General features: G+C 48.4%; 7 protein-coding genes across 40 annotated transcripts; 4 read left to right on the top strand and 3 right to left on the bottom strand.

The window, feature by feature from the left end:
- Positions 1-261: 261 nt before the first annotated feature.
- Positions 262-1,108, bottom strand: LOC117587497 (cell surface glycoprotein 1). The gene is made up of 2 exons (XM_034278269.1): positions 1,073-1,108; positions 262-1,008 (listed from the first exon to the last, which is right to left on the bottom strand). Exons 1-2 carry the CDS (start codon positions 1,077-1,079, stop codon positions 278-280), a joined length of 738 nt encoding a protein of 245 aa, XP_034134160.1. The 5' UTR covers positions 1,080-1,108; the 3' UTR covers positions 262-277.
- Positions 1,109-2,400: 1,292 nt separating this feature from the next.
- On the top strand, positions 2,401-3,125 carry LOC117587501 (peritrophin-1). The gene is made up of 2 exons (XM_034278272.1): positions 2,401-2,468; positions 2,531-3,125. Exons 1-2 carry the CDS (start codon positions 2,462-2,464, stop codon positions 3,052-3,054), a joined length of 531 nt encoding a protein of 176 aa, XP_034134163.1. The 5' UTR covers positions 2,401-2,461; the 3' UTR covers positions 3,055-3,125.
- A 172-nt stretch (positions 3,126-3,297) lies between these two features.
- LOC117587485 (flocculation protein FLO11) lies at positions 3,298-7,424 on the top strand. Of its 3 annotated transcripts, XM_034278224.1 has the most exons (3): positions 3,313-4,482; positions 5,677-6,628; positions 6,697-7,418. In XM_034278224.1, exons 1-3 carry the CDS (start codon positions 3,328-3,330, stop codon positions 7,392-7,394), a joined length of 2,805 nt encoding a protein of 934 aa, XP_034134115.1. In that variant the 5' UTR covers positions 3,313-3,327; the 3' UTR covers positions 7,395-7,418. The 3 variants fall into 3 exon arrangements, with proteins under 3 accessions (XP_034134113.1, XP_034134114.1, XP_034134115.1); XM_034278222.1 differs by having other exon boundaries at positions 3,298-6,628; positions 6,697-7,424; XM_034278223.1 differs by lacking the exon at positions 6,697-7,418 and having other exon boundaries at positions 3,310-6,382; positions 6,597-6,628.
- A 1,254-nt stretch (positions 7,425-8,678) lies between these two features.
- On the top strand, positions 8,679-16,144 carry LOC117587486 (41 kDa spicule matrix protein). 32 transcript variants are annotated; one of them, XM_034278226.1, is made up of 17 exons: positions 8,679-8,742; positions 9,756-9,891; positions 10,152-10,228; positions 10,294-10,397; positions 10,455-10,601; positions 10,660-10,895; positions 11,280-11,421; positions 11,647-11,682; positions 11,890-12,066; positions 12,520-12,582; positions 12,895-12,954; positions 13,012-13,113; positions 13,207-13,311; positions 14,026-14,274; positions 14,331-14,880; positions 14,939-15,064; positions 15,123-16,143. In XM_034278226.1, exons 2-17 carry the CDS (start codon positions 9,820-9,822, stop codon positions 15,904-15,906), a joined length of 3,030 nt encoding a protein of 1,009 aa, XP_034134117.1. In that variant the 5' UTR covers positions 8,679-8,742; positions 9,756-9,819; the 3' UTR covers positions 15,907-16,143. The 32 variants fall into 32 exon arrangements, with proteins under 32 accessions (XP_034134117.1, XP_034134119.1, XP_034134121.1 ...); XM_034278228.1 differs by lacking the exon at positions 8,679-8,742 and adding an exon at positions 9,166-9,234 and having other exon boundaries at positions 10,660-10,883; positions 11,268-11,421; positions 15,123-16,144; XM_034278230.1 differs by lacking the exon at positions 8,679-8,742 and adding an exon at positions 9,166-9,234 and having other exon boundaries at positions 13,012-13,107; positions 13,219-13,311; positions 15,123-16,144.
- A 30-nt stretch (positions 16,145-16,174) lies between these two features.
- LOC117587503 lies at positions 16,175-16,636 on the bottom strand. The gene is made up of 2 exons (XM_034278275.1): positions 16,614-16,636; positions 16,175-16,561 (listed from the first exon to the last, which is right to left on the bottom strand). Coding segments are annotated over exons 1-2 (363 nt in total). The 5' UTR covers positions 16,615-16,636; the 3' UTR covers positions 16,175-16,199.
- A 676-nt stretch (positions 16,637-17,312) lies between these two features.
- Positions 17,313-18,257, top strand: LOC117587499. Its single transcript, XM_034278270.1, has 3 exons — positions 17,313-17,331; positions 17,403-17,482; positions 17,539-18,257. The coding sequence occupies exons 2-3, from the start codon at positions 17,405-17,407 to the stop codon at positions 18,193-18,195; spliced, it is 735 nt and encodes a 244-aa protein (XP_034134161.1). The 5' UTR covers positions 17,313-17,331; positions 17,403-17,404; the 3' UTR covers positions 18,196-18,257.
- LOC117587139 (chitin-binding domain protein cbd-1) lies at positions 18,222-20,641 on the bottom strand. The gene is made up of 2 exons (XM_034277646.1): positions 20,635-20,641; positions 18,222-20,534 (listed from the first exon to the last, which is right to left on the bottom strand). Exons 1-2 carry the CDS (start codon positions 20,639-20,641, stop codon positions 18,292-18,294), a joined length of 2,250 nt encoding a protein of 749 aa, XP_034133537.1. The 3' UTR covers positions 18,222-18,291.
- Positions 20,642-21,087: the final 446 nt, after the last annotated feature.

Below are 21,087 nucleotides of genomic sequence, written 5' to 3'. Positions count from 1 at the left end.
TTCATTTGCCTTCGCTGGCAGCCCTTATCTCATTCAATTATGTTGATCGTGTCGAACATGCGCCCATCGTGTCAGTTTAATTGAGGTGTGAAGTCTTTCGTGGGTTCCTGGAACGCAACTTCGGCCACTCCCGATCGATGCTCGGAATCTGCAAACTTATGAATGTCAGGAACAACTGCTCTCGTTTCAAGATCGCTCAGGCCCAAGGCCACATTGAAAACCACATACAAAATGCATGCAATGAAGGCTTCTGGAGGGAGCTGCTATTCATAATACTTTATTGGCAAACCGTATCGCAGGTCAGGGCAATCGAGTTCCAGTAGAGATCGGCTGGACACGTATGTATGTGCCCCACATTCCCCTCGCACTGTATGTACTTATGGCAATCGTAGGGATTTGGTAAGTAATGCACTCCCGGATGTGCCTGGCACGCAGCGTCGGAATCTATTGCGGGTGGAGGGGTTGTTGTCTGAGTTGTATCAGCTGGTACACCCGATGCATCCGTTGGATCCGATGGTGCAGCAGAAGTTTCTCTGGATGGATCTGGGGCTGCATTCGTAGTCTCTCCCGGTGGATCCGATGGTGCATCCGTGGGTTTCCCTGTTGGATTTGAGGGTGCATCTGTGGGCATATCCGTTGCATCGGAGGGAGGACCAGTAGTCTCTCCCGGTGGATCCGATGGTGCATCCGAGGGCTTCCCCGTTGGATCCGATGGTGCATCTGTGGGTTCAATCGTTGGATCCGAGGGTGAGCCAGTAGTTTCCCCCGTTGGATCTGATGGGGCATCCGTGGGCTTGCTCGTTGGATCCGGTGTTGAACCAGTAGTCTCTCCCGTTGGATCCGATGGTGCATTAGTGATTTCCCCCGATGAGTCAGAGGACTCGTCACTTGGCTCATCGTCGGTGGTTTTTGGCGTCGAAGTGGTTGTCGTAGTGGGCCGAATGCATCTTCTGGCGTTGAGGGATGTCGCCAGGAGCATGAGCTGCACGGACATAAATATAAAGGCCACTGCCACAAGCAATGGATGTTGTTGTTAGTACTACTCAGGATATTCTTTCATGCTCGTACTTACGTTTCATTTCATTCAGCAGTCGAATTGATTCACTATTATCCCAAACTAATGATCAGTTCGCCATTTTCCTTCTATTTATACCGTTTCCAAGTACTGCATACCATAGCTGCACTTATCATCTGCATCTAATTAGCGTACACAAGCCATCGATGTGTTCTTCTTATCTTGACCGAACATGATTCATGATGATTGTCTTATGATAGCGGTGGGAGAGTAAATACAACTTATGTTTGTAATTAGTTCAATTTGATAAACAAATCAATGGCAATTTATGGCAGATATTTAACAGACAATATTTTCCAAGAATTTCTGTTGAATTTCATTATATTTCAAGTGCAATTGATGCCAAATCGGCTAGTCAAGGTCGCAAACAGTTTTCGATTGATTAGATAATAATAAGAAAATAGCTGCAGTCTGAATTATATAAAGGGGGTTTTATCAACTGTCTTTGGCTGTAATTATTGGTGGAAATACTAATATATATGTAAAAAATATGATCTTAGGTATCTGGCTCTTGATTTCTTTTGGTATCGCACCCTCTTTAATGTCAGATAAGATAAGAGCGGAGTTGTAAAAGAGGAAGGGTACGCTTCCGTTTGCTTACGTTTTTTTTTGTTTCGCATATCGAAATATATGTATTGCATATTTTTGGGACAATTTTTAAATCACTGCATTCAGAATTCTGTGAACAAAATGGACCAAACCATAACCATTAGATTTGTGCAGCTCTTGGTGTCATCATTTGCATCAATGCATCACTGGCATTAATATTAAATAATTCTAAATAATTTCAAAACACAATTCAGATGAGCATGACTCACTTCCGAAGAGCACAGTCGGATGTGGCGAGTGTATACACCTTTTAAGTATTGCATTGCAACCCACTTTTTCAATTGAAATAAAGTTTATTTTTTCCCAGAACACTTATAGTTTTCCATTTATAATCAATTGCATATAAGTACGTTTGTATATGTACCTCTACGGCAGATACCTACCCGGTAGTCAGGAAGCATTATGGGTTCTAGAAAGAGAATGTAACATCTGAATATTAATACTTATAGATTCAACAGCATCAGCATCACTTTCTCATATGCTTCTGGGTTTTGAGGAGTTACCTTTTCAGAGCCATGTGGGTATGCCTTAGCCAAGTCTCCTCTGAATCGGTGCAGCTTGTAAATTTCTAAATCGGAAATCTACTCGTAAATTGCATTGGTCAATAAGACTGATAGGCAATAAAATATTTACTTTCCGCTGGCTTCCTATACAAGTGTAATCAAAATTGATTAGACATGAACCACGCAATGGGAAGTACTGAAGGTACTCTCTGCTATAAAAGCAGAGAGCCTCAAGAATAATCAGAGCATTACTGCAACGTCGACATTCACAAATATGAGAGGTAGGAGCATAACTTTTGGCGCTGTTTCACACATAACTCGCAAGTTCCTTTTATGCTTTCAGGCCTGTGCACTGTGGTTACATTTGCATTCCTTGTGGGTTATGCGGTTTCATTGCCTTTTGACGATGAGTACATAGCGTCCGCCGAATCGACAACACTGGATCCCAGCACTGAAACGGAGCCCCAAGATATCGAAACTACACTGCCGCCGCCCGTGCTGTGCGAAGAGGGAGAGGAATTTCTAGCAGCGCCCAATTGTCAGCAGTTCTACCAATGCCTGTATGGGGAGGGAGTGTTAAAACTCTGTCCTCCGGACCTCTATTGGGACCCGGCACTTGACGTTTGCGGCTGGGACTCAAAGTACTGTGAGAATGTGGATGAGCCCACTGGCAAGGAGTCGGACTGTTCATCTGGCCTGCCGTTCCTTCCCTATGAGCTAGACTGCAGCAAGTACATTCAGTGTGTCTACAATACCGGGATTAAGCAGAACTGTCCAATGGGGCTTTTCTGGAACCAGCCACTCCAGAGATGCGACTACACGTGTGACTCCCGTTTCGCGTACTCCGAAGACGATCAGGAGCAATGAACGAATATGTTGTAACCAACGAAAATGCGTTTCCAATAAATGTAATAATACAAAATACATTTAAGCAATTACATTTTTGTAGCCGACACCTCAAGAGGTTTCCCCTTATAGATAACGGCTTTTGCACAAACAGATCTGATAAGAAGTGCAACGAGCTACCTAAAGAGCTACTTATAAGTGTCAATGCACAAAGCCCGAATATCACTTCTCTGAATGCTTTTCTCTAACTAATACGCGAATTCGCTGCGCTCTCCATCTTTCTTAAGCACAAAGATGTCTTTCATAGGTTCTTCCCGAGATGTATTAAAATTTGTAATATCACTGGTAATACTCAGTCAAATTCTCCTGCACGGAGTAGACAGTGCCTCTGTGGATTCTCAATACATAAAAAGTGATGAAGTGCAATTAAATACTATTGAATATGAATCACAGTTTGGCAGAGATAATAAATTTCTGCATAAACGACCAACTAAACCAACACCACCTCAACCCAACGTGACAAAACCTGTGGAAAACTCGACATATGTGCCTGAATCGAGTACTACAGCAAATGATTTGACTTCTGCACCCGAACAGAGCACCACAATAGAGAGCGATACTACATCCACTCCTGAAGATAGCAGCACAGCTGAGGATTCGACCTCTGCACCTGAAGACAGCACCACAGCTGAGGATTCCACTTCCGCACCTGGAAAGAGCACCACAGCTGAGGATACCACTTCTGCACCTGAACAGAGCACCACAGTAGAGGACGAAACAACATCCGCTCCTGAAGAGAGTACTACTGCTGAGGATTCGACTTCTGCGCCTGAAGAGAGCACCACAGCTGAGGATTCGACTCCTGCACCTGAAGAGAGCACCACAGCTGAGGATTCGACATCTGCGCCTGAAGAGAGCACCACAGCTGAGGATTCGACTTCTGCACCTGAAGATAGCACCACAGCTGAGGATTCGACTCCTGCACCTGAAGAGAGCACCACAGCTGAGGAAGAAACAACATCCGATCCTGAAGAGAGTACTACTGCTGAGGATTCGACTTCTGCGCCTGAAGAGAGCACCACTGCTGAGGATTCCACTTCTGCACCTGAACAGAGCACCACAGTAGAGGACGAAACAACATCCGCTCCTGAAGAGAGTACTACTGTTGAGGATTCGACTTCTGCATCTGAAGATAGCACCACAGCTGAGGATTCCACTTCCGCACCTGAAGATAGCACCACAGCTGAGGATTCGACTCCTGCACCTGAAGAGAGCACCACAGCTGAGGAAGAAACAACATCCGATCCTGAAGAGAGTACTACTGCTGAGGATTCGACTTCTGCGCCTGAAGAGAGCACCACTGCTGAGGATTCCACTTCTGCACCTAAACAGAGCACCACAGTAGAGGACGAAACAACATCCGATCCTGAAGAGAGTACTACTGCTGAGGATTCGACGTCTGCGCCTGAAGAGAGCACCACTGCTGAGGATTCCACTTCTGCACCTGAAGATAGCACCACTGCTGAGGATTCCACTTCTGCACCTGAAGATAGCACCACAGCTGAGGATTCGACTCCTGCACCCGAAGAGAGCACCACAGCTGAGGAAGAAACAACATCCGATCCTGAAGAGAGTACTACTGCTGAGGATTCGACATCTACGCCCGAAGATAGCACAACAGCTGAGGATTCGACTTCTGCACCTGAAGATAGCACCACAGCTGAGGATTCCACTTCTGCACCTGAACAGAGCACCACAGTAGAGGACGAAACAACATCCGCTCCTGAAGAGAGTACTACTGCTGAGGATTCGACTTCTGCGCCTGAAGAGAGCACCACTGCTGAGGATTCCACTTCTGCACCTGAACAGAGCACCACAGCTGAGGACGAAACAACATCCGATCCTGAAGAGAGTACTACTGCTGAGAATTCGACATCTGCGCCTGAAGATAGCACCACAGCTGAGGATTCGACTCCTGCACCTGAAGAGAGCACCACAGTAGAGGACGAAACAACATCCGATCCTGAAGAGAGTACTACTGCTGAGGATTCGACTTCTGCGCCTGAAGAGAGCACCACTGCTGAGGATTCGACTTCTGCACCTGAAGATAGCACCACAGCTGAGGATTCGACTCCTGTACCTGAAGAGAGCACCACAGCTGAGGAAGAAACAACATCCGATCCTGAAGAGAGTACTACTGCTGAGGATTCGACTTCTGCGCCTGAGGATAGCACCACTGCTGAGGATTCCACTTCTGCACCTGAAGATAGCACCACAGCTGAGGATTCAACTCCTGCACCTGAAGAGAGCACCACAGCTGAGGAAGAAACAACATCCGATCCTGAAGAGAGTACTACTGCTGAGGATTCGACTTCTGCGCCTGAGGATAGCACCACTGCTGAGGATACGACTTCTGCGCCAGAACAGAGCACCACAGTAGAGGACGAAACAACATCCGCTCCTGAAGAGAGTACTACTGCTGAGGATTCGACTTCTGCACCTGAAGATAGCACCACAGCTGAGGATTCGACTCCTGCACCTGAAGAGAGCACCACAGCTGAGGAAGAAACAACATCCGCTCCTGAAGAGAGTACTACTGCTGAGGATTCGACTTCTGCGCCTGAAGAGAGTACTACTGCTGAGGATTCGACTTCTGCGCCTGAAGAGAGCACCACCGCTGAGGATTCCACTTCTGCACCTGAACAGAGCACCACAGTAGAGGACGAAACAACATCCGCTCCTGAAGAGAGTACTACTGCTGAGGATTCGACTTCTGCGCCTGAAGAGAGCACCACTGCTGAGGATTCCACTTCTGCACCTGAACAGAGCACCACAGTAGAGGACGAAACAACATCCGCTCCAGAAGAGAGTACTACTGCTGAGGATTCGACTTCTGCACCTGAAGATAGCACCACAGCTGAGGATTCGACTCCTGCACCTGAAGAGAGCACCACAGCTGAGGAAGAAACAACATCCGCTCCTGAAGAGAGTACTACTGCTGAGGATTCGACTTCTGCGCCTGAAGAGAGCACCACTGCTGAGGATTCCACTTCTGCACCTGAACAGAGCACCACAGTAGAGGACGAAACAACATCCGCTCCAGAAGAGAGTACTACTGCTGAGGATTCGACTTCTGCACCTGAAGATAGCACCACAGCTGAGGATTCGACTCCTGCACCTGAAGAGAGCACCACAGCTGAGGAAGAAACAACATCCGCTCCTGAAGAGAGTACTACTGCTGAGGATTCGACTTCTGCGCCTGAAGAGAGCACCACTGCTGAGGATTCCACTTCTGCACCTGAACAGAGCACCACAGTAGAGGACGAAACAACATCCGCTCCTGAAGAGAGTACTACTGTTGAGGATTCGACTTCTGCATCTGAAGATAGCACCACAGCTGAGGATTCCACTTCCGCACCTGAAGATAGCACCACAGCTAAGGATTCGACTTCTGCACCTGAAGACAGCACCACAGCTGAGGATTCGACTTCTGCACCTGAAGATAGCACCACAGGTAAGGACGAAACTACTTCTGCGCCTGGAGAGAGCACTACAGCTGAGAGTTCTACTTCTGATCCTGTAGAGAGCACAGCAGGTATGAATACACTATTTTTTCTACTGAAATAAACACCACAGCTGAAGATTCGACTTTTGCACCTTTAGAGAGCACCACAGATGATGTTGATTCTACAGCTGTCCAAGGCAGCTCATCACCATTGGATTCGACAACCGAGCCAGCGATAACAAATCCTGATTCCACTGAGACAACTTTAGCTGGAACTGGATCGACGTCTAGCCCGGCGACGTCGCCATCTCCTATACCGCCGATGTCTTGTGCCAGTGGCGCTGCCTATTTGCCGCATCCATCGGATTGCCATAAATTTATACAGTGTGGCAACGGACATGAATACATCATGAATTGTCCAGATGGTCTCTTCTGGAACTATCAGAACTTATACTGCGGCTATGATGACAGTGGATGCTTCAACAACAGTGGCAATATTAATGGCGAGGAACGGATTTGCAAGAACGGAATAGATTTTCTGTCAGACCCAAGCGATTGTACTAAATATATCCAGTGCAGCAATGGTCAACCAATAGTACAGAAGTGTCCCGAGCCTTTGTATTGGAATCCCGTCCTGAAAGCTTGTGATTGGTCCAGCATCTATTGTAAAACTCAGAAACAAGAGAATGAAACCACATCTTGTGCAATGGGTATGAATTTCGATGTTCTCCCAACCGACTGTTCAAAATACATCAAGTGTTTCGGGGAGCGCGGCGTTGTGATGAGCTGTAATTCTGGACTTTTCTGGAACCCTGTAAAGGAAGTATGCGAAAAATCACAGCGGTTCTGCAAGTAATATGAGAGCTTGACTAGTTACTCGTACAAAACTATTATTTCTCTTTAAATTTGTTTGTTATCCCATATTAACAGATTCATTTGAATTAAAGATTATTTTACAAAAAGTACTTCCAATTATTACTTTTGTCAGCTTACTTCTGCGAGAGTTGAAATTCGTTTGGTTAAATTTGAGAAAATGATCAGTCTTATCGAAATTGAAAGTGGACCAGACCATCAAGGGAAACTAACAGTCTGATCGAGTACAGAGTCTGGGCGAGTACGAGTAGATGCTCTCAATAGATCTCATTTTTGGTTGCATGCAAATTTAGTTCAATAGGCCTACGCTATTTGTGGCTGTGCTTTTTATTTTGTGTTGATCTTATCAAACTGGGCTTCAATTAAAAATATTATTAGCCTTGAAACATACCCCATACAGTGGATGAATATTTAATGCTTGAGTTCAATTAAAACACATGGCTTTTTAGAAGCTTTCAGCAGATAAGGGAAACTCGAGCTCAGGATTGATGTTGATTCTGTGGGGCTGAAGGGGCCTGATCTATTAATAGATATTACGATGGACTGTCTAACCAGAAAGCTAACGCAAATTTTTGGTCCCAAAGGTTATCAAAACAAATTACTTCCGCCCAGTTCGGCTCTATAAAATAGTTCCTTGGGAACTCAAAACTCAAATTAATTACGGCAGATACTACAAGAAAGATAGAGCGAGATAGAGGGAAACCCGAGCGTGAATGGCAAATTATCTGGGGAAGGGACACACTTGAAAATAGTATATCCAAAAGATACACAATTGGGTATCTTTATATGCTAATAAATGCTAGCACATTTCCTTAAAATGGGTCAAAAGTCTCCCCCAGTCGTTGGCGAAGACGATGATGTTGTAATGCCCCTTCCAAAGATACATTCGATGGAGTGGCGGGTCGCGGTCCCCCCAGTCCCATACTCAGCCAAGCCAAGTGATCGATTGACACGATCAAAGTGTTGATATGTAATGGAACAGGCACAGACACTCCAATGAATGGCACTGGCGACGAGCTCAGAGCTCTAAGTGGCCTGGCCTGTGCATTTGTGGTCGTATGGTGTATGGTGTGTGGTGCGGCGTTGTTATGTGTATGCGATAGGGCAGACACTCGAACCAGACTTCTGTGATTGTGTGGGTCCTACATAAATATTCATGTTGCTGGCTAAATGCAAATGTATTAGAAATTGCTCGCCTTCAATGAATTTGAGTTCTACTCAAGCTCTAGAGTTTTGATGCTCGGACAGCCCAACGTTATTCGCAATCCAGCAGTTGTCGCGTTCGGAAGCACTTCGGAACATTGGAACCCAGTTAGCATACAGGCGAAGAAGTATGTGATATGTTAAAAATACTGTCGAACAAAGGACGAAAAAGTGAAATGTAAAATCTAATTAAAGAACATTGAATACCAATTGTGCCGGATATGTGTATGGTCCATTGCAGCTTATCTTATGAAGCAGAATAAATTTCAACAGGATAATCATTCTTTACTTAAAGATTTGTGATGTGAACATTTAAATAAAACTGTGAAATTAAATATTCAGAATTTTAGTTAATAATGCTCCAGAGATATAAAGGACCTACCTAACGACCTTGCGAAAATGTCTTGAATATTATGAAGCTCCATCAATAAATTTCCATAAGTGAACTTTCAGAAGAGATAGTGTACATAGATAGTGTAGTGTAGACAGAGATAGATTGTGAGTTCTACTTAAGCTTTCAAGCGCGGACAGCCCTACGTTATTTGCAATCCAGCCGTCGTCGCGGTTTGAAGCTGATCGGAACATTCCCCTTGGAAACTAATAAGCATACAAGCGAAGAAGTATGTGATATGGAATAAACACAGTCGAATGAAGGACGACTGGAACAAAACCATTAACGGTTAAATTAACTAAAGGATACATTTTTTCTGTGATAAAAAAAAATATAAAGTCAATTAAAAGTCTGGATACTCCAGAGATATAAAGGACCTAGAGTGACGTGAAAAATATTAAAATCCCTAAACCAATTTCAGTAAAGGAATTATTGAGAAGAGATAGAGGATATTTTTATCATAAAAATAAAAATGACCAGAACCATCTTCTAAATAATATTTAAAAATTCGTATACATCTTCTGTTCATTATTTTATGCGATTACATCATGCCAAACGGAAATTGAGCCCAAGATCAATTGTTTTTTTTGTGTATAATAGTTTTTTGGCATCAAATAGAATCGTGTGTCCCCGTTCTCAAGAGAAGAGATAACCCCTCGAATGGGAGGGAACATACATAAACTAATATTAACGAGCATATGTGCTGTCCAATCAAATGTGTTGATAATACAATTAAATTTCATCTTACAGTTTGCTGGTTGTGTTCAGTAGACGTTGACACGTTTCAATTGGATTCGGAATTAGATTTATTGAAATGCTGCCCTTTCGCTGGGGCCTGCTACTAGGCGTCGTGGTGCTCATAGCGTGCGCCAATGGAGCGGCTATCGTAAGTGTCAAAATTGTTAATGAAACCCAAGAGCTGCGCTCGTGACTGTGCCTGTGACTGTGTGCGTGGATGTGTGGAACTACTCATAGAGTGGTTCAATGTAAATGAACTCGTCCCAATAGTAAGCGATAAGGCCCAATTTGACCAAGGTCAGTTTCAGCCACAGAATCGAATTAAGAACGGACACAGTACTCTAGCTTGAATGGCTCGTGATAAAGCTGACATTAGCATTGAACTTAAGTTTCTTCAATCACTTACAGGATCAATCGCCGCAAAGTGAAGATGAACTCACTGGCCTGGCTGATTTGGAGAGATCAAAGAGAAGCGGCAGAGGCTAGTAAGTAGGATACAAATAGATCAGACATATATGTATAATCAAAATGAATCATCCAAACCTCCCAGTGCAAGAGGGCAGACGCAGTCGCAGTACTTGAACTTTGGTAAACCCGAAGAAGACGGCAAGGCTGAGGCAGAGGCTAACGAAAGCGGATCACGTTCTGTAGTCTGTAAGTGATACATCAATCTGAATTCCTTGAACGATTGTAATTTATATCCTTCTTCAGCTGGTACTCACGGAATGGGCCAGGCCCAGAGTCAGTTCTCCTCTGGAGATTGCAGCGGCTGTTCTGGCTATCAAACTGGCAGCTCACTCGATGGCAGTGGAGGCTTTGTCGGAAGACCCGATGCTATCATTAGTCTTCCAGGTGCAGGTTAGTCAATCCGACATATATTTTTTGTTGGTGGTACCTGAATGAAATATTTATTTAGATGCTGTGAGCGGACAGCCTGGATTTGGTAGTCAACCTGGTGCCGGAAGTCTGATTGGTGAGCAGCCTAGCATTGGAGGCCTTCCAGGAGTCAGTGGTGGACAACAAGTATTCGGGCCGGTAGGACCCGGTGGCGCAGGTCCTTCAGTTAGCGGAGGACAAGCTGGTATCGATGGTGCTCAGCCCGGCTTTGGCGGTCAACCTAGCGTTGGAGGTCAACCCGGATACGGAACACAGCCGGGAAGTCAAACAGGCATCGGCGGGGGACAGCCAGGATACGGACCACAGCCAGGAGTTGGCAGCCAGCCAGGTTTCGGTGGCGGGCAGCCCGGATTTGGAGGCCAGCCTACCGAGGGAGGAACACCCGGCTACGAAGCCCAACCAGGAGTTGGCGGACAGCCTGGTGCCGGTGGCGGACAACCTGGTATTGGTGGTGGACAGCCCGGATACGGAACACAGCCAGGAAGTCAAACAGGCATCGGTGGTGCACAGCCCGGATATGGAGGTCAGACTGGGATCGGCGGCGGACAGCCAGGATTTGCCGACCAAACTGGCGTTGGAGGTCAACCAGGATCCGGACAGCCTGGTATCGGTGGTGGGCAGCCCGGTTACGGAACACAACCAGGAGTAGGAAGTCAGACAGGTATCGGTGGTAGACAGCCCGGATTTGGAGCCCAGCCAGGAGTTGGCGGACAGCCTGGTGTTGGTGGTCAACCCGGATACGGATCACAACCAGGATTAGGAGGTCAGACTGGCATCGGTGGTGGGCAGCCTGGTATTAGTGGTAGACAACCCGGATACGGATCACAACCAGGATTAGGCAGTCAGACTGGTATTGGTGGTGGACAGCCCGGATATGGCGGTCAAACTGGCGTTGGAGGTCAACCCGGCTACGGACAGCCTGGTTTCGGTGGCGGACAACCTGGTATAGGTGGACAGCCCGGATACGGAACACAACCAGGAGTAGGAGGTCAGAATGGTATTGGAGGTGGACAGCCCGGATTTGGAAGACAAACTGGCGTTGGTGGTCAACCCGGATACGGAACACAGCCAGGAGTGAGTGGACAGCCTGGTTTCGGTGGCGGACAACCTGGTATCGGTGGCGGACAGCCTGGTTTCGGTGGTGGACAACCAGGTATAGGTGGCGGACAGCCCGGATACGGAACACAGCCAGGAGTTGGTGGTCAAACTGGCGTTGGTGGTCAACCTGGGTACGGAACACAGCCAGGAGTTGGCGGTCAAACTGGTGTTGGTGGTCAACCCGGATACGGATCACAACCAGGATTAGGAGGTCAGACTGGCATCGGTGGTGGGCAGCCTGGTATCAGTGGTAGACAACCCGGATACGGATCACAACCAGGATTAGGCAGTCAGACTGGTATTGGTGGTGGTCAGCCCGGATTTGCCAGTCAAACTGGCGTTGGAGGCCAACCCGGATACGGACAGCCTGGTTTCGGTGGCGGACAACCTGGTTTGGGTGGCGAACAACCTGGTATCGGTGGCGGACAGCCCGGATACGGAACACAGCCAGGAGTAGGAGGTCAGACTGGTACTGGTGGTGGACAGCCAGGATTTGCCGGTCAAACTGGCGTTGGTGGTCAACCCGGATACGGACAGCCTGGTTTCGGTGGCGGACAACCTGGTATCGGTGGCGGACAACCTGGTATCGGTGGCGGACAGCCCGGATACGGAACACAGCCAGGAGTAGGAGGTCAGACTGGTACTGGTGGTGGACAGCCAGGATTTGCCGGTCAAACTGGCGTTGGTGGTCAACCCGGATACGGAGCCCAACCAGGAGTTGGTGGACAGCCTGGTATTGGTGGTAGACAGCCCGGATACGGAACACAGCCAGGAGTTGGAGGTCAACCTGGCGTTGGTGGTCAACCCGGATACGGAGCCCAACCAGGAGTTGGTGGACAGCCTGGTTTCGGTGGCGGACAACCTGGTATCGGTGGCGGACAGCCTGGTTTCGGTGGCGGACAACCAGGTATAGGTGGCGGACAGCCCGGATACGGAACACAGCCAGGAGTAGGAGGTCAGACTGGTATTGGTGGTGGACAGCCAGGATTTGCCGGTCAAACTGGCGTTGGTGGTCAACCCGGATACGGACAGCCTGGTTTCGGTGGCGGACAACCTGGTATCGGTGGCGGACAACCTGGTATCGGTGGCGGACAGCCCGGGTACGGAACACAGCCAGGAGTAGGAGGTCAGACTGGTACTGGTGGTGGACAGCCAGGATTTGCCGGTCAAACTGGCGTTGGTGGTCAACCCGGATACGGAGCTCAACCTGGAGTTGGTGGACAGTCTGGTATTGGTGGCGGACAGCCTGGATACGGAACTCTACCACGAGTAGGAAGTCAGACTGGTACCGGGGGTAGACAGCCTGGCTTTTCCGGTCAAGCTGGTGTTGCAGGTCAACCCGGATACGGAGCCCAACCAGGAGTTGGTGGTCAAAGTGGCGTTGGTGCTCAACCTGGATACGGAACACAGCCAGGGGTTGGTGGACAACCTGGTATCGGTGGCGGACAAACAGGATTTGGTGGTCAAGCTGGCGTTGGAGGACAACCCGGATACGGAACACAGCCAGGAGTAGGAGGTCAGACTGGTATTGGTGGTGGACAGCCAGGATTTTCCGGTCAAACTGGCGTTGGTGGTCAACCCGGATACGGACAGCCTGGTTTCGGTGGCGGACAACCTGGTATCGGTGGCGGACAGCCCGGATACGGAACACAGCCAGGAGTAGGAGGTCAGACTGGTATTGGTGGTGGACAGCCAGGATTTGCCGGTCAAACTGGCGTTGGTGGTCAACCCGGATACGGAGCCCAACCAGGAGTTGGTGGACAGCTTGGTATTGGTGGTAGACAGCCCGGATACGGAACACAGCCAGGAGTTGGTGGTCAAACTGGCGTTGGTGGTCAACCCGGATACGGATCACAACCAGGATTAGGAGGTCAGACTGGCATCGGTGGTGGGCAGCCTGGTATCAGTGGTAGACAACCCGGATACGGATCACAACCAGGATTAGGCAGTCAGACTGGTATTGGTGGTGGACAGCCCGGATATGGCGGTCAAACTGGCGTTGGAGGTCAACCCGGCTACGGACAGCCTGGTTTCGGTGACGGACAACCTGGTATAGGTGGCGGACAGCCCGGATACGGAACACAGCCAGGATTTGGTGGACAACCTGGTAGCGGTGGCGGACGACCTGGATTTGGTGGTCAAGCTGGCGTTGGAGGACAACCCGGGTACGGAACACAGCCAGGCGCTGGCGGACAGACTGGTATCAGTGGTAGACAGCCCGGATACGGATCACAACCAGGATTAGGCAGTCAGACTGGTATTGGTGGTGGCCAGCCCGGATTTGGAGGTCAACCCGGATACGGAACACAGCCAGGAGTTGGCGGACAATCTGTTATCGGTGGTGGACAGCCCGGTTATGGAACCCAACCTGGTGTTGGAAGTCAGACAGGTATCGGTGGTGGGCAGCCCGGAGCTGGAGGAACTCAGTATGGCGGTGGGCAACCGGGAGCCGGTGGTGTTTTAGACGGTCAAGTGGGTGCTCCAGGACGCTATACAGCTGGATCTGGTGTCGCTCCTGGTGGAGCTGCTGGTGCTGGTAAGTCTCGCAAACCTCTTTGAACTGATGCAAAAATGCTAATTTGATAATTTTAGGTGTGCCAGGTGCAGTTTCCGGTGGAGCTGATGACACATTCTCTCAAGCGGCATCCACGATTGGCAACGGCCAGGCATCTGCCAGTGCCGAGGGCAAAAAGAATGGCGGAACAGCTAAGACTCAAGTGTCCGGCACATACAGTACGGGCGGTTCGTTCAGCGCCAGTGCAATGACTTCTGATGCAGATCGAGCCGCCAGCGCTCAGGTTACTGGCAATGCTGATGGCGCTATGAGCCAGTCCCAAGGCTCGGGAGGACCAGCCCAGTCCCAAGCCCAAGTGCAGGTCAACAACAAGGATGGAGGCACCAAGGCTTCATCACAGAGCGGAGGTCTGATTCATCAGAGCCAGAGCGAGGTGCAGGCCAACGATAAGGGTGGTTTGGCCGATGCCCAGTCCAGCGGACCCGGTCAAACATCTTCCCAAGCTCAAATTGGCTTCCGTCCTGGTCAGGATACCGGCTCGCCAGTGTCTCCAGGAGGTGGTCAGGCCTCTGCCCAATCGGGCAGCCATTCTGGTCAAAGCCAGTCCCAGATCCAAGGAACGTCCAGGTAAGCACAGAGTGAGGCTGGAGAGACAACAAGAAATCAAAGCCACTTCCATTTGCAGCTTTGGTGTGTCATACCATGGTGCTGCCCAGTCCGCGTCAGGAACCAAGGAGCAGGTTGATACCTATCGGGAACAGAATCGAGAGCTCTTCAATACAATCAGCCAGTTTGGCAACAGTGGCAATGCGTGGGTACACCTCGATTGGAATTTTCGGTGCATTTCACAAACTATATTTCCATTTCAGTGTAACCGATCGTGCTGATGCCGTCTTTAGTGGCCCGGCACTCACATCTGAATCCGATTCAATACCCGAGCTGCAGCTGAAGTCCACAAAGACCAGCAAGGAGGAGCCCGAGAAGGTCGAAAAGAAGCCCGATCAGCCGGAGCCAGTGCAATACGAAGAGGAGGAAGAGGATGAGGGCGATGAATATGACGAGGATGAGTACTACAACGAGAACCCCGTCAAGCTGGAGGAGGGTCCTAAGGCGCCGAGCAAGATTCAGAATGCGGAGTCCACTCCTCATCCACAGACCTATACCCAGTCGTCTCCCACGCAGAAGCAGCAGGCCGTAGTGGCCCCATTGCCAGCGGAAAAATACCAGCTGGTGCAGAAACAGAACGGTGTCGTCAACAGCTACACGGAGCGATCAACCACTGAGTCCGTGCCCAGTGGGTTCCGCGGCACGGTTAACGTTCAAAAGAAGTTTCACACGAAGTCGCTTGAGCTGCACAACACCGAGAAGAAGGTCGAGATCAGTGCCGACACTGACTCCGATGCTCCGAGTGCACCCACTCGCGACAACAAAGCGCCTCGCGCCCCAGACAGCTATGTAACAGTCACCAAGTCGGTGACAGGAAGCATGGATAATAGCAAGAACCCACCGCAGGACAACAAGAACTTCCAGTCTACGTACTACACAAAGTCCTCGACCTGCGGATACTTCACCTTCTCCTGCAACATTGTCTACGGTGCGAATGGACGCAGCAAGATCTGTCGCCCAAAGGCTCCGGCCAACGGCAAGTGCTAAATGAGAGGGAGAAAATCAATAACCCCACCCACCACACATTATAGTAGATCAGTTCCCAAAGGGGCTAATTGTAGAACTCTAAAAGCTTACTGGCACCAAAAAGCACCCACATATTTGTATTTTTATGCAGCAAGTTCATAAGCATTTAAGTGTTTTTTGCAAATAATTTTAGCATCTTACTGCCATGTCTTAAATATTTCATAGGCTTTGCAATTGTAATTAATATTAAATAAAATTCATAAGAAACGGAAAGTATCCCGGAAACGTTCTTTAAATATTATCTGGGAGCACATTCAAACACACATTTTGTCGCAGGTGAGCAGTTTAGAGTTCCAGAACAGATACTGTGGGCAGGTCTTCACAAAGGGAAGATAGTCACATTGTATGAAGCGCGTACAGTCACCAGGGTATGGTATTAGTTGTCCAAGTTTCCCAGCGCATGCGACTGACAGACTGTCGGCGGGTACGGTGTCAGAACAACCTGCGGGGGTCTCTATGCCACATCGCTGCAGTTGGGCGTTCCAGTGCAAGTCCGGAGGGCAGCTGAGCTCGCGCGTCTCGTAAAACAGCTTGCAGTCGCTGGGATAGGGCTCTCTGATCAAGGCCTGAGAACTCAATACGAGCAGAGCTCCTAAAAGCAAGAATTGGATAGTCACTGACATAGTATATTAATTAAAGAATTTTGAAATTCTGATCAATAAATATACTTCTCAGAGAGATGTGGACACTCGCTGGCTTGGGGTCTATCTGAACTGTCAACTGTCTCTTCTGGCATTTATATAGATGCACAGGCGAGTTTCTCCATACTGCAATCAGTGATAAGCCCCCAGCTATGTATGTACAATTAATGTAAATATTGGCATGAGGGAAGTACTTCCGACCACATCAAGTTCTCAAGTAGGTATCAATATACCCCGATCAGCTGTTTTATATTATGTTCAGCTCTGTCATGCTTTACGTTCATTTCTTTCCTTCTGTAAGAGATACCTGTATATAAATGTATCTTTGATCTTTACATAGACTTTCTTGATTCTTAAACTCACATTGAATTGCTTTCACTTGAACGAGTGTCGTCTGACCTTGGAACGATAAACTTGTCCGGTTAAGTGGCTTCTTGTTTACATATTCGATTGTTGCAAAATCCATATCGACAAATAGAAATACATTTTCCCTTGCAGCAGATAGCTTTATGTTAAGGAAATCCATCCATGTCTGTTATTGGTTCCATAGCTCCATATCTGTTCAACGGATTTCCAGAGTGATTTCCTAGAAATGATTCTCATAATACAAATAAAAAAGGTAATGGGATAAATAAAATTGAAGTACTTGCCCTTGATAAGATGCCACAGGGATTTGTATAAAAGACGGCGCAGTGCAATGGCAGGCATCATTGCCTTATTGAGCCACCTCTGGAGCAAAACAAAAGTAAGACTGCCTGTAAATGACTCATAATACCAATCAATACAGTACCCACCTACCATCCTCTTCTGCAACAGCGATGCGTGCCTCTGTCTTTGCTTTTGTGGTCTTGGTAGCTGTGCTTGCCGCTTTGGAGGGTGAGGCGTATGTTGAAGTGGTAAGTTGCCTGCACGAGCCTGCTCCAAAAGCGATCTAAAATCTTTGCTCTGCTAGCCGATCAATGCTGACATGTCCCTGGCCATGCCACAATGTCCAGCCTACGACGATCCCAGCCGTTTGGTGGTGCTGCCATTTCCCAATGACTGCCGCAAGTACTTTACCTGTCTCCGGGGTCGTCCCTACGTGACCCAGTGTCCGGAAAGCTTGTTCTGGAGCCAGCGAAACTATCGTTGCGATTACCGAGAGTACTCCGACTGCCAGAGCCCCGACACGGAGGGTTGGGTTGAGTACAGCGCCTATCCTGGAGACTGCAGTCGCTTCTACGAGAAGCGTGTCATTCGCTGCTCCAACAACCATTTATTTAATGCGCACAGTCAACGCTGCGAGCCTTCTCAGTTTGTCAACAGTTGCGAGTCTTTGCCTCCATGGAACAGCGGGTTGCCCACCGAACCCAACTATCCCATGATCCCACCCGTAATCCCCACTGCTGCCCCTCCAGAGCCGGAATACAATGCCCCGATTGATGCACAATTGCTGTGCAATAACAGCATCCCAAATTCATATATTCCGTTTCCCGGAGACTGTCGCAAGTTTATCTACTGTGGACCAACGGCCACTGTGTTGAATTGCGGCGCTGACTCGTTCTGGAACCCCATTCTGGTCACCTGCACTGCCACCAGCAGTGGATGCCAGGCTCTCCACTACAACTGAAGCTGAAACAATATTTAGGTCACGGGTTAGATTCTAGAACCCACTTTAATTATTCTGAGCACAGTCAATAAATGCACATTTAATATTTCATCAAGACTACCAAACGAATCTTGCAATTGCCTTAAGGGACTCCCACATAAATACTTCATTATTATTAAACAACAAATCATTGGTGCTGCAACCTGCCAGTTGGGGCTCCATGCAGGCCAGATCAGTGGGGCTGAACTCTTTTCCATTTGTACACGCATATCCCACAGGAATGGGCTCCTGACAAACTATGAACTTGCTGCAATTGCCGGGATAGGGAACCGGGGAGCCTTCGGCTTGATCAGCGCAAAAGCTACCCTCTGTTGGAGTCCCCTCAGCTGTGGTGGCAGAAGGAAGCGGAGTTGTTGTGGCTGGGATTGTACAGTTCGCAACCCACGGAGCCATGCACCGTTCGAGGAATGCACTGAATTCTTGACCCTCTGCACAGTCATAGACGATGGGTAAAGGTCGCACACATTTTATGAACTTGCTGCAGTCGTTGGGATATGGAACTAGTTTACCAGCAGGCATGCCCTCGCAGGGATCTGTGGCTTCTGTAGTTGGAGTACTTTCTGTACTGATAGTCGTTGATTGTTGTTCGGTTGTTCCTGTGCTGCCTGCAGTGGTTGAGTCGTAGTCCCATCGACAGGCTTCTGGGGATACATCGGGGCCACAATGCCCTGTCAACGGGTCGAAAAACTCTCCACTTCCACACACTCCCATCATATAAACGACATCGTCCAGGCAGTGTATAAACCACTGGCAATTGTCGGGAAACGGTAAGGTGTCGCCAGCTTTGTTGTGGCAGACCGTCGTACTTGGAGTTGGTGTGGTTTGGCTGGGCGAAGGAGTTGTCGTCTCTCCTTTTGGGCAATCACTCAGCTCCCACTCGACGCATTGCTGCAGTGCCTCGTTAAAGTAGTAGCCTTTCATGCAATAAAAGGCAATAGGAACCGGGCTTGCACACACAATGTATTTGCTGCAATCTTCGGGATAGGCAGCGTAATGACCCTCGCTCTGGCCCGAGCAGATTTCAGAATCAACTGGCAGGCTGGTCGTTGTGTCTGGAGTCTGAATGGTGGTCCAACTGGTAGAGTGTGTTGTAGAAGGAGTTGTGGATTGACTGGCAGTTGATTCAGTGGCGACTCCATTCTCCGTGCAGGCTGTAGGTGAAACCTCGGGGCCGCAATTGCCCGTTTGGGGATCATACCAGGCATTATAAATGCAATTGGCTATGCTGTAGCTTCCGTCTCCCATGCACAGGATGTACTGTTGGCAGTTCGTCACAAGTGGGTAGGAGAAGCCCAGCTTCTGATCCGCGCAAAGATCGTCCCAGCTTTGGGTAGTTTGAACGGTTGTGCTAGTGGTAAACGAGTCGAGGCACGCTGTGGGCGACACATTGGGTCCGCAGTCGCCAGTCTTCGGATCGAACCATGCGTTCACTGGACACTTGGCAGTTGCGGACTGGCCACCGCCCAGGCAAAGAACGTACTGTTGGCAGTCTGATTCCAATGGAAAGGCGACGCCCAGCTGCTGTTCAGCGCATAGGTTTTCCTTCTCCTCTAGCGTTGTTGGAGGTACGGTGAGGAGCGTTGTAGATGTTGTCACCTCGCGGCACGCTTCTGCTGAGACCTCTGGCCCACAATTACCACTGTACGGGTTGTACCAATTGTCAATGGGGCAGGGAAGGATTATGAAAGAGTTGTTGCCGAAGCAGTAGTAATATTGCTGGCAGTTGTTCCGGTACGGAAATCTTGTTCCCTGCTTCTGGCCGACGCAGTCATTGAATATCCCCTCCGTTGTCGATGTCGTTTCTTCCACCTCCTGGCTCGATTGGTCGCCGTAACACAAGACATCGTTTGGATAGTCACAGATGCGGAGGGCTGGATTAAATAGCATTTGGCCGGGGCACTGGTCCACTTCACCACGATCGTCCACACACACGAAGAACTCGTTGCACGCACTCTCGGATGGAAACACACTGTGGTTTGCTTGACCAACGCAAGGATCTGCCTCGGTGGACGGAGGGGTTGGGTAAGGCGATTCCGTGCATTCAACGGCTTCGGGTGTGTCGCAAATACGCAAAAGATTGTTGAAAAGTTTTCCCGCCGGGCAGTACTCAAATTCAGGGCAGGACTCTGTGCACGAAATGAAGGCGCTGCAGTTGTACGGATATTTATAGTTTCCCACAGGCAACGACGCACAAAAGTCAGAGTCCACTTCTGGCGGCGATTGGCATTCCTTCATCAAATCACCATCGCAGACGGTTGTCAATAGATAGGCGATTAACGTATACAATTTGCAGTCTAAAACTAAAACGAGAAGAGAATGCACAAGTTAAGAAATGTTCGAGAATACTTTATTGCATGAAATTCAATTAATAATGGGTTCGCCCTTATGTAGACCATTTACCTTTCATTGTATGTGCTCTGAATATCACTATTAGGTTTTAAAATTTGTAATTTATTATTGAAAAGCAATGAAGTCACATGTATTTATGGGCGCACGGTTTATAAATTACTGAACTGAATCATTCTCTTCAAATTTTTGGCCATTCTTAGGCAAAATAAACAGATAGTCGCCTGCCAATCATATTGACTGTATGTCCGTTTCATCGATAATGACTAATTCAAGTTGATAAGGGTTTAATAGCTGCTCTGAGAAATTAAAACAGAATGCGTATCTTGGTCAAGGAAATAGACAACAGGCTTCAAATATTCGACAACTGCTGATGGCTACTATCACTCAGCTCGTATTTTCCACTGACATAAGCAAGATAGTAAAAAAGCAATTAACAATGAACTGATGAGAGACAAAATAAGTGGTGGAACATCCCTTTTATAGATGGTAAAGACGCAAAACAAA

Source organism: Drosophila guanche, unplaced genomic scaffold (assembly GCF_900245975.1).
Source record: "Drosophila guanche unplaced genomic scaffold, DGUA_6, whole genome shotgun sequence".
In the NCBI taxonomy this organism is placed as follows: Eukaryota; Metazoa; Arthropoda; class Insecta; order Diptera; family Drosophilidae; genus Drosophila; species Drosophila guanche.
Note: the sequence above shows the minus strand (reverse complement) of the source record. Positions and strands in the feature narration are given on the sequence as shown.